Source organism: Echiichthys vipera (assembly GCF_963691815.1).
Source record: "Echiichthys vipera genome assembly, chromosome: 3".
Lineage (NCBI taxonomy): Eukaryota > Metazoa > Chordata > Actinopteri > Perciformes > Trachinidae > Echiichthys > Echiichthys vipera.
Window position 1 is genome coordinate 26,980,299 of NC_139828.1, and position 12,390 is coordinate 26,992,688.

Here is a 12,390-nt window from a genome sequence, read left to right on the forward strand (position 1 = left end):
TGTATCAGTGGTCACTCTCCATCTTTACACAGCAGCGTTCTTTGAGGAATGATACTCAAGTAACAGACCATAAAGGAAGTGTGTTCAAGCTAACAACATGTCGCTGTGTTGTCCCCAGAAAACGTCAATACTTCCACAGGAAATCATTGCACTCTGTGTATGGAATATTTTCAGGTTTAAAAGTTCAGGCTGCATGGCGCTTCCATGTTTATTATTCTACAATAAAAGCCTAAAAATATCAAAATTGGATTCCAACTTTCTGATTTACAGTCAGCACATCCAAAAACAACGGGGTAGAGGGGAAGAACATTTTTGTACTGGAAAGCAGATCTTACTTCTACAGATGTGCTGTAACAGGCACATAATGAGCACCACATGTGTAACTTCTACCTTCTACAAAGAAGTTTCTGGAACTTTAAGGAACACATTTGTAATCATTCAGTCTGAACTAAAGTTACGGTTACTAAATTGTTAGTCATTTAAGGTAGCACATTGATGAAACCCTTGGGTGGTAGTAGGGGAAAAAAGCACTTGTCACACAGGTTAGCTCACCAATGCTTTCAGTATTACCTAACAAGGCTAACAGTTCACAGTCATGCTAGCAGCTTTTTGAAGCTGCTTTTAAGAGGAGCAGTGCTTTAAACTATGTTAAAGTCAGCATGCTAATACGCTAACATTAGCAATGCTAACATCTTTATGTTTAGCAGGTAATTTGTATCATGTACACCATTTTAATTAGCATGTTAGCATGCTAATGTTTGCTAATTTGTACAAAACAGAAAGACCACGCGCTATATTGCTATACGCAGAGCCCATAGACTGTATATAAAGATGTTAATGTCATGATCTACATCTTGGCAGTCCCTCCTCTCCTTTGTGTCTGCTCTGTATATGAACTGCTTGCCTGCCAGTTCGTCTGCCTGCTTGCTACCATGCTTGTTCCTCTCCTCCTGCCGGTCACTGCAGCCACCCGACCTCAGTCTTGGGGAAGCTTCCGACCAGCACGACGCAGACCTCGCTGAAACGCGGCTCGGCCATTACCGGGGAGATCACCACGTTTTCACCCAGCACTCTTCGTGGGACTTTGTGGGACTCCTTGCACGCCATTATTTCTTCCTGCACCTTGGTACTTTCACCGGGTCACAATAAATATCACCTTTACCTGTATCTCCTGAGTCGAGTCGTGCATTTGGGTTCAACCTCTGTTGTTCACCATAACAGTTAATCCACTTCCTCTCACTGGACCACTGGTGGCGATGCATCATCCAAGTCCAGACCATACACCCGCCTGACCAATCACAAGACAATCCCATTGTTGGTTTGATTCCAGCCCAGGCTCTTTTACTGTGCTTTTTTGTTTACTGTTAGTTATTGCATCTTCAATCAATCAATCAATCAATCAATCAACCTTGTCACATGAAATCATACAAGTTAAAATTTCAGTTAAATATAATCCCATCAGCTCCTTCCATTTTTCCTTGATTCATCGTAAAGTTGAGTGTGTCTGTCACCTGGCTGAATGCTGTCCGTCACTGCAGGCTCCAGCCAAGTCTCTGTGAAAAGACACTACAGCTCCCCAAATCCTGCTGGAAACCGACACAGGCACGGAGCCGACCCAGCTCACCGTCCAACGTAGACACACTGCACGATGCCCCGCAGAGAAGATCCATGGATCGCAGTATTCAGTTCTTTCACGATTGCCTCTTTCATTGCCTCTCATGAAGAGATAAAGAAGGCTGCGGCATTGATCTTGGGTTCAGTTGGGATTTTATGTTGGGACTGCAGCCATAGATCGTAAAAGCTAGCTGATAGCAATCTCCTCCACCTTACCTCAGTGTTTACTCTGGTGTTTACATTTGAAAACCTTGACAGGGTCAGGTTAGCAGAATCAACTGCTGATTTGATTTCATTATTTTATATTACCGTATATATATTATTATATTTCATTATTCTGATTAGCGAATGACTACCAACTGCTAATAATGTAAATGTCTATAAATATCTTGTAGTTCGACTATATATGTGTTTAGGGTGCTATTATTAACACATATATAGTCTTATTAACATATGATAATGTTAAAATGCATCTTGTAAGGAATTAGAAGGCCCTTATTATCTATTATCTAATGTTTATTACAAGGAGGACCTTAATATAAATCCTAATGTTGACTTCTTTTGGTTGGATGACTAGGAAAAACTTGAGTTGTGATTCAGGAAGGAAACCTTTTTTGTAACAGATTGTATTTGTCAAACTTGGGAGGGAGAGGAAGCAGAATATTTTAAGACGGAGCTGCAAAATAACTTTGTAATTAAATGAAATATAATGAAACGTTTGAACACTGCAACAGAAATGTTGCTGTCTTGAGGGTTGGGCAATTTGTGTGCATGGCATGAAAAGAAAGAAATAAATCAATCAATCCATTTTCATGACTTACTGACTGTAGATTTTTTTCCATCAAAACATGTTTACAGTCAGCAAGTCATAAAAGTGGCTGGCACCCTTGAACTCTCTGGGCACCTTGGCCGGTCCTTGGATGCTCACAGCCAGCTGCAGAACAAGAAAAGGCACTAATAATGGTTTCATACAACGTTCACATGGGGATGGCTTGGATTTGTGTCTGAGTGATCCGTCTAAGTTCTACCGAGAGCAACACTGACTCAGTGATTACATCACTGCCTTTAGCCAACTCAAGGACGCACAAAATCAATGCTCTTGATGCAAATGCACAGCGGGAATTCACTTTAAAGCTAATAACATTAAGCTCAGAGCGCTGCGATGTCGGCCCACATTGTAATGTTATGTAAATCTAGACCATATGACAGCTTCATTTGAATGGGAGTGTGCGAGATTATGCATCATATTGGCCCATTTTGCTCCCTCGTGCTCATCTCTCCATCCCGGTAAATAATTCAGCCCATAATTCTGCGTATTAGAAGAAGACATTCAAAAATGCCGAAGCAGGCCCCCGGAGACTTGACGCTGAAATTTTATGCAGAGGAAGAAATTGGAGGGTACATCATGTTAGCTCGAGGGCCCATCACTCATCAAATTGTTTGTAAACACAAGATTTATGTGCAGTAAAGCAAGTCCTCGGCTAAACTGCTAGAGGGACTCTCTCTCTCTCTCTTACACACACTCACGCAGGCATGCACGCACACACACTCGCCTCCAGCGTGTTTTGAAAAAAATTACTAGGAAATTTCCACGTTGCTCCCATTCCAAAATCTCCACTTTACAAACGGAGGAATAAGGGGGTGAATACATGCATTCCAGGTCACATCAGACCCGATACACCTACTGTATTTACTGTAAGCATCCAGTCTGCTGTGGATAAATATTTCTGTTTCATTTGAAATCCTGCTACAGCACTGGCTGCTGCTGCTGTTTTGTTTCTGACAAATAATACCTAGTTGTGTCCATAGAGATCACTTTGCCCGCTCTTAGATTTCAGAGTGCTGTTTCAATTTTGCAATCTGCAGGGAGGAAATGAAATGCTCACTGACTTACTGCTGATACGCAGCACACAAGTAAAGTTGACAAATGGAAAGGATTAAATCAAGCGTGTCTTGGGGAGGCGACAGTATGAAAAAAAAAAAGACTTTCAGGGGGTCTTTAAATTATTCCAACAACTCCATCAGGCTGATCCCAGCAGTAAGAATACTTCATAGCAGAGTGCATTTGTTGATCTTGGCCACAAGAAAAAAAAAAAAGAAAGAAAAGTGAACACTGTATCTCTGTGTAATTAAACTGTTGTCCCAGATGTACACTCTAAAGACCATTGCGAGTGTAGGATTTCTATTAAGCAGGTGATTCCAATTCGTCTAAAGAGCAGTTGGGGACAGCATAAGACAGGAGGAAATGAATCGAGTCTGTGTAAGAGCGGGGCATTCGCTGCCACTGAAGGGCTTTTAATGACTCCTAAAGAGAGTGAAGGTGCCCTGGGTTATACTTGTTGGGAATAAATCTCTTTCATTCGCAGGTACGCTGCTCAGGAGGTCACCGGGGGTTTCAGGAGAGCAAGAGGAGAAGACAGAGAGAAGGAGCTCATTACCTGGGCAATCCGATGGAGCAGAAGCCAAAGGGCTAATGTTAACCAGCGCCAGGGGGGGATTAGGCTGCACACACAGGCAGGACAGCTTTGGTCTAAATCGGGAAGTAAAATTTTTATATTTAAGCATATAATTCAACAAAATACTGCAAAAGACTAAAAGTAAACAAGGACACAGAGACGTGATGCTATTGCAAAGCTTTTATTGAAGAGAGAAAAAAACACCAGTTGACTACATGCCCCTTCCAAAGATCAAGAAAAGATGCTTTGCTTTAACAACGGAGGGTCAAGCTCTTTAAGGCGAGTTTCACACTCAACACCATTTAAGAGTCTGCTGCCGTAGCCTTAAACACCGCGGCTGATGAAAACATCTATGTATGGGTACAGAGTAGGCCCAAACAAAGGGATCTTCTTTATTTACTTTGGTAAAGACAAGTAAACATGGCAACATCTTTGAGTGAGGCACGGCAAAACATGAAATACACAGCAACAGTATAGTGATTCAATACTGCTCAGCCAAAGGCACTTTTACACACATGGGTAGAACAAAGACAGTAGACAACACAAATACACTGAACAAACAAAAAAATCATTACGGTCTTTTCTTTATACTTGTTGCATCAAGCTTCTTGTCAGATATGCTCCCCCAAAGATGTGTGATGTGTCCACAGACAGCCCGTACAAATACTAAACAGGAGAGTTTAATACAGCTTTTATGGCACATTGAGGCTTAACTCTGTCACTGGGTAGGCGTTGTAGAAAACATGTGCTAATAAGCCAATAATAAAACAGTTTGAAACATGTCATCTAAATCATTTAAAAGCAGAAAAAGGCATTAGACATACAGTATTATGGCCAAAATGCATGGGGTGCATATCCAGATGATGATGGGCTTGTTACTGGCAGTTATCAATTTTTCCTCAATGACCGCTGAACAACTGAGAAAATGACCACGATGGCTGCTTCCATGAGAATTGAAATAAAGACCACCGTAGCAGCTCATTTGGAAACTTTCTCTGATATTACCAAAAGAGTTCAGCAAAATGCGTTTCCTCAAGAAATAAGCTATGCAGTTGCTGAATCACTGATGAATTTCAAAGGTCTTCAGGAGTTATGCGAGGCTGAGTGTTGAGCTGGACGCCCATGATTTGCATAAAGTAACGTAGACCTCAACTCTATGTTTATGAGGAGCAGGCAACTCGATGCTCTGTCGCTCGAAACACGCTACTGGACGAGTCTGTGTAGCAGGTAAAAGACCCTGCTGCACCTTATCTACGTACGCTGCGCATTGGTTCCCCATGTATTTTGGCTGTATAATATTTTTACTGTTTACCTATAATCTAGCCTACAATTTAAAATGGCAATTGCTAACTTATTTTCTATATTAAATAATATGCAAAAAACTGCATCAATTCATATTTTTAGCATCTTAGGGGCAGTGTGAAAAGACAAACACTCCACTATGTTCACCAGCCAGCTGCTAACGGGGTATTTCCACAAGATCCAGCGAGAAGGTAAAGGGATGCGCTGCTTAACTAGACTGGCTACGTGATGGCCGTAACCACTGAAAAAACAGGTGACTGTACGCTATCGTGGGATGCACCTGGCTGGACAAACGCGCTGAAAGTTGGGTGGTCCCTGGTTCTCTGCTCCCCCTTTCAAACAGGAAACAGAATGGCGCTCATAAACCTTCTGTTATTCCATCTAAACTATCCTCTAAAGTCTATTTCTGAAAGCATCTGAGAAATAGGCGCTGCTGAATCTTGTTTTATCTTCGAATCGCTTAGTTTGACAGCATGCTCCAGGTTTCATGAGCGAGCTGCTGGACGGAAGTTGAAATCTAGTCAACTTTATGCAAACACAGACAAGCAAACGCACCGCAGCACTCCCACCATGCACTGCTTCTCCTGCTCTCCATAGGAAAGGAATAGAAAGTGTTGAGATGGCCTCCGTCGCCAGATCTAGTGGAAATGTTCTGTAACTTCACCTGTTTGCTGTGTCAGGGTTTGTCACTATGAGTCACCCCATTTACATTACACATTGTTATAAAAAAAATGATTTGCACAGTTTTAAATGACCTCACATCCTTTACCAAACTCAACAGCAGCTCTTTTTGGGCTGTATAACCGTGGTGAGTCTTTTCAAACATGCACAAGGTGTCAACATCAATTCTAATCTACTGCATACTTTACATAAAAATAAATTAAGGTTTGATTGTCATGGCACATTTTCCAAAAATGTTCAAACCTAAAAGGCTACTGTGGAAAGACACTTCCTGCAACTGCATTTCAGCATGATGTTGATGACTGTGTACTTCTTCACACCGTCACCTTTAAGTTTAACACAAAACTAGAATGATTCAACCGTGCAATGATCAGCCTCGAAAGCACAGCAAAGGTTGACACTACGTATTGCTACAGTATCACAGTGACATGTTTTCCTGTAGAGCAAGAACCAGAGGCAGATCTGAATAATGGAAACCATTTTGGCTTCAGAAAAAGACCTTTGAAAGCCAAAGCACAAAGGTCCCCTTACTGATTGAGCTAGTATTGGTTTTAGAGCCAATTGGCTATAAAAAGCACCTGAATGGGAATTTTAAATGAGCATCACTGCACTACTTTTGCTCAGATGATGTTTTTTTTTCACTAGCTGTGTTATGTTCTTTGCATCTCTTCCTATTTAGTCACTGAAATCTTCCTTTGTGTCTCCTGTGACATTGCTGTCTAATTATCCCGGCAGGTCTGGATGCCATGTATGGACCTTTGTCGACAAACATGTCATACTAATCTGTGACATTATGATATATATGTTGCCTTCACGGGCTATGGAAAAGATGGTCCTTTCCACTTGTAAACTGAAAATTACCAGTGCGCTGTGTTCTAGCGCGTCTGTTGTTGAGTTAAATGAAACATGGCGGACTCACAGATCCTGACCTGTTACTTGGGGAAAACCATTTTAAACTGCCTAATTCATCAGCTACAGCAAGAAGATTTATCCAAACAAAAACGGTAAATAATATACTGTATTTTTTATAGATCATGAATAGAAGAAACATATCTGAAGCACATAACCTTCCCTACCAGCTCAAAAACAGTCTTGTTATAATAAAGTAGACTCTTGCGTTGCGCTCCGCCATGTTGAAAAGGTCAAAGGTTATCTCATCTCAGCAACTTGCGTATTAAAATATTCTATGAGCTCCCCAGTGGAAATTACCACAGAGGGGGTATTCATGTGCAATTTTCATGTCGGATTTTGGTATTTACCAAGTTTCCATAGGACGTGAAGGCTCCAATTGTGTGGATTTTTTGCCTAATAACCAGTTCTACGTAATCACATTCTAGTGTAGCTGGTGTCATATACTGTACGCACTCTTTTAAAGTAGTAAAATAAAAACTGTTAAAAAAAACTATCTATTTATGTAATAACACAGATTACAATATCTATGTTTATATGAAATAAAAGGCCCTGGAACTTAAGTTTTGTGACCCATTTTTAGGAACCATTGCAACTTTTTCTCAAAGAGTGTTTCACTTGACTGTTAAATTCTTGTTATATTTTGTTTGGGAAATATTTGTACTGCACTCCAAATATTAATGGAAAATTCCTGAGAATATTCTAGAGGAGCAACAGTGCAAAGCTTTCACTGTAACGTTTCCTACTGCAAAAAGGTCTGATGATTCTACTGTTCATTTATTAATGAGCTTATTAGCACAGTTATTTACAATGTGTAACCCTGGTTCACACTTGACCACAAAGAATCTGAAGTAACCAGACAGACTGATTACAGTAGAGACCGTTCATTCGTTGGTATAATCACTTTCTGGCACTAAACACTTAACACTCAATGTGTGAAAAAGAGAAATCTCTCAAACTTCTAATGACTCTCTTTGTTTATAATATATCCATACACATGCACAAGACATCTGTAGTCGGGGTTTGGGAAATACTGTAAACTTATCCAACTCCAGAGAGATAAATAGGCAGACCAGTACTTATTAACCACATCGTCTTTGTCTTTTAAAAGGTACCCTGTGGAGTTTTCTTGTAAACAAATTGAACATCAAAATGCAAACTTGATGAATTAATTTCCTTTCTGAATACACATTTGCAAAGCCGATTGTTTGTACACTATAAATTGCACGTTTCCATCCGTATTTGCTGGCTTGTAATCTTTTTCGCTGCTTTAGCATTGCTGCGCTTCTTTTCTCATTGCTGCCAACAACTGTCGATTAGCGGATTAACGCGACATCAGTTGCAAAAAACGCGCTGTGATGCCTACAGCCATGGACAGACTACGACACAATGGGCCCTTGGACACACACATGTAAAGTAAGACCCCCAGCGCAGCCTCATGAAACTCTAATCAAACTGTCAAACCAAGCAGTGCTGATCAACTAGGAATCAAGATTCTGTAACTGTGTCTTTTTCACCTCAAATGTTTTCAGAAACACATTTCTGTGTAGCCTGGAAACCAGATGAACCTGCCAAACCCATGTTTCATTTGTTCTGGCAGAAACGTCTGGCTTCTCTCCCGTTCAGACAGATTTCCAGTCGTCCAGGCCCTCTGTGGACCAATCAAGTGTTTACCTCATGTGAGCCGGGTTTAAGACGATGACTGACAGCATCACCGCCCAGTCTTCAGGTCCGTCCAGCGCAGTTTACTAGGCTCACAAAACTCGGATCAAACTCTCAAACTAGGCAGTGCTGATCAAATGACTCTATATTCTGTTACTGTATTGACTATTTCTTAACATTAAATGTTTTCAGAAACGCATTTTAGTGCCCTCTTTAGCTGTTACCTGACCAAGTTTGTTCCCGGCTGCCATTGTTTTCCTGCTTCGCCCCAACTTGCATGTGTCGCTCAGAACTACATTGTTTCGTTGCTCTTATTGGTTGTGGGTCTAAATAATTGTTTTCAGATGCATTTTGGTCTGCACCGTTGATAACACCCTTTGGAAACTAAAAATGAACAGACAAAAATATATTTGTATTTACAAATTATTGTTATGGATACATGTGTGTGTGCAAGAATCAAACAAACGGTGACCCGACGATAAAAACATGGCTCCACAGTGTTATTAGTGGTTAAAAACTCCACGGGGTACCTTTAACTCACAATCACCTTATTGCTCTAATAATTATAATAAAGTAAAACCAAGCAGTCAAGCTACTGGTCAACTGACTGTGATTCTTGGATGGAACAAATAATAAAATCACACATTTGTGGGAAACTCTCATGGTCCCTTCTTCGCCCATCAACTTTAAACAAACACTAAATATAAAAGATGAGTGTCAATGGTACAATCAATACTGACATACAGCACAGCGACACAGTACCAACAGCACAGTTTTGATTAAAGGATTACTATAAGGACACTTATGCTTGAATCTGTACAGGTAAAATATTTCCTTATTCATAAAATTTCTTATAAAGTGTCGATGCAATTAACATCAAAAATTGCATAGCCGTTTCTAATCCGTTATGTCTACCAAACCGCTTAAAGTACGATCACTAATCTAATCTATATCATTGTAAATGAAGGAAGTTACATATGAAACTATATAATTAAACTCAACTATAGGGCTGTTTCTATATGAACGGAGCGCCATGATTGTACTGTTCAGGCTGACAGAAAATAATCTATTGTATACATAAAAGCAAATTTGAATTAAAAGTACAAAGCAAATATTACGTTAAAAAGGGAATTGCATTCAACAGCTGCCTATTGAGGGTTATGTCTTCGACACTGAGAATTACTAATTGTGATTCCTGTGGTCCTGATCAATATAATGTTAGGAACATTTAATGTAGTTGCATACAAAATACGTACACAGTATATATGGCAGTTTAAGTTCAATTCTTTGGTGTTCAGTTATGCAGAATTGTTCTGCAATAATGAGCTTCCGTGTGTAATATTATCCCTATTGGTGTACCGTGGATTTGCACTGTTAAACACTAAAGAATAAAAAGAACGTCCTCACCAACATGTATGTATGCTCATGGTTTTTTCCAAATACTGATACAGCTGCAGTCATACATCCATCCGTCTTCACCTGCCGGGCAGGTGCGTCAACATGTTGCATGTTTTGGTGGAGTCAGACGCCATCTTTGATCAAAAGAACCAGTCGGCAAGAAAAATGTGGGCTTGCATGCACACATGCGCATCCTGGCAAGGACATGTTAGTCGATGGTGATTAAATAACACTGAGTGATGATGTATATAAGTTATGTGTTAACTGATGGATTTGGAGTGATTTTAAGAAATAGTTTGACATTTTGGGAAATATGCTTACTTGCGAGTTAGTGCCTTTTTACACCTACAGTTGGTTTGCTGTGTTCTGAATCAGTTGCTGAGTTTATAAATTTGGAGCATTTTCCCCCTTGGCTCAGTTTCTTTTCACACAGAGAAAAAATCAAAGCGGACCAAAATACATCATTACAAACCTCATGAGAATATTCACCCCTCTTATTGGTCAGATGTGTCTGAGGCCAGAGCAAGAAAGCAAATACGGGAAAAAGGTCCTGTGTTCTCGACCAGTGCAGATTTCTGAAAGAGAAACATTGCCCTTCTCCGGCCAGCTGCTACTGCTGCTACACAAGCTGCTACAGTTTGCTTGTTCTGCCACATCCCAGCATACAAAGCACACCTGGCGACAAACTTGCAGAGTTCACCTGCTCGTTGGGTCGGATCACGTTCCCAGATTGAGACCACCTCCTCAAAAGGCCTTGGTTCGTTGTTTTTGTCCACACAAGTGTGATTACTGTGTTCACACATGAGTACGATTTAAAACACCCTTAGATGAGAAGATTGATACCTCTTTTATATCTGTACGGTCAATATATGGCTACATATTAAGCTTAGCTCAGTATAAAGGAAAGATTTAGCCTGGTTCTGTCAAAGGTACCAGCATCTCTAAGGCTCACTAAGTATAACGCTATATCTTGCTTTTTTCATTCTGTACAAAAAAGTGTTGTGACAATGATCAGTGATAAGTGACAAGTTGCAGTTTTACATTACTATTTCTTGTCCAGAAGCCGCCCACAGCCCCTGTGAAACCCCACATGAGAATAACCATCTCATGTGTGAGCCTTAAGGATACAGACTCCTTTTAAAACTTCAAACAGAGCCAGACTAGGTGCTGAGCTAACTGTCACTAACTGACTGCAGCTTGATATTTAGTGCACTGACATGAAAGTGGCATCAATGTTCTCATTTAACTCACTGTATAAGTGCATTTCCCAAAATGTTGAGCTATCACTTTAACAACATAATAAAACATTTTTAAAAACTCACAGCCTTGTCTGCTGTGGTTGTACCAAGTCAATAGATACATGTATGCAGGTGAACACGTGGTGCTACTTCTTGTTACTGAGAGTGAATATATATATATATATTTGTGTGTGTTGTGTGTGCGTGTGTGTGTGTATGTATGCAGAGGAATGCAAGCTTCTGTGGATCGGTATGTTTGCAAGAGAAAGAAAGAGAGAGGGAGAGACAGAAAGAGAGAGAGAGAGAGAGAGAGAGAGAGAGAGAGAGAGAGAGAGAGAGAGAGAGAGAGAGAGAGAGAGAGAGAGAAAGAGAAAGAAAGAGAAAGAGAGAGAAAGAAAGATAGAGAGAGCGAGCGTTGGGTTATCACAGTGGAGGTGACCGGCTGGCGGGTTGTTCAGAGGTCAGTGGTGGCCTTGGCGGTGAGGTCCTGGATGCGGCTGGTGTTACAGTTTTTGCAGAGGACATGTCCGTCCAGAGGGTAGCAGCCCTGGTTATCCCCCTCTGAGAGCAGGGAGCCACAGTCCTGCAGGACACAGATACTCTGTTAGTCCACAAACACAAACAGCCATTAGCCACGCTCACCCATCAGCCACATCCATACGCTCACTGTGCTCACACCATAAATGAGACATTTACTGCATTTCAAAACTCAGCCAGTGTCAAGTCACAGGAGGCTGAGGCTCTAGCAGCTGGGCAGTCTGGAGGGACAATAACTGGTAACTGCTGGGGAACAGTCCAAAGAGCACTTTCTCTTAACCCCTGAGGGTTTGCACTGTGTTTTGTAGTCCCAACAGTTCTACAGAGGCGTGTTCTTCTCTCGAGCTGATTATACACATCAATTTCAGGAGTCCCATTCTTCCATTTACACTTTCAATCAATTCATATCAATAATTTAATGATAATCAAATTAGGACCTTCTGTATTTTACGATGGGGTATTAGGGCTGTTGTAGAAAGAACTCCTGGTTTTTGGGTCATTGCTTCACTTTGCAAGGTTGAATCAACCCTGTCACACCACAGACTCCACTGCTTGCTGTGTATTATTCCTGGAGTGAATGACCTAACAAATTT

General features: G+C 40.8%; 1 protein-coding gene across 4 annotated transcripts in view; it reads right to left on the minus strand.

Moving 5' to 3' along the window:
• Positions 1 to 4,235: 4,235 nt before the first annotated feature.
• Positions 4,236 to 12,390, minus strand: part of lpp (LIM domain containing preferred translocation partner in lipoma) — a 160,099-nt gene continuing 151,944 nt past the window's right edge. For all 4 annotated transcript variants that reach the window (XM_083940419.1, XM_083940416.1, XM_083940417.1 and 1 more), the window contains one exon: positions 4,236 to 11,843. In XM_083940419.1, coding sequence (XP_083796545.1) covers positions 11,715 to 11,843 — 129 coding nt within the window. In that variant the 3' untranslated portion in view covers positions 4,236 to 11,714. The remainder of the gene's footprint in view (positions 11,844 to 12,390) is intronic.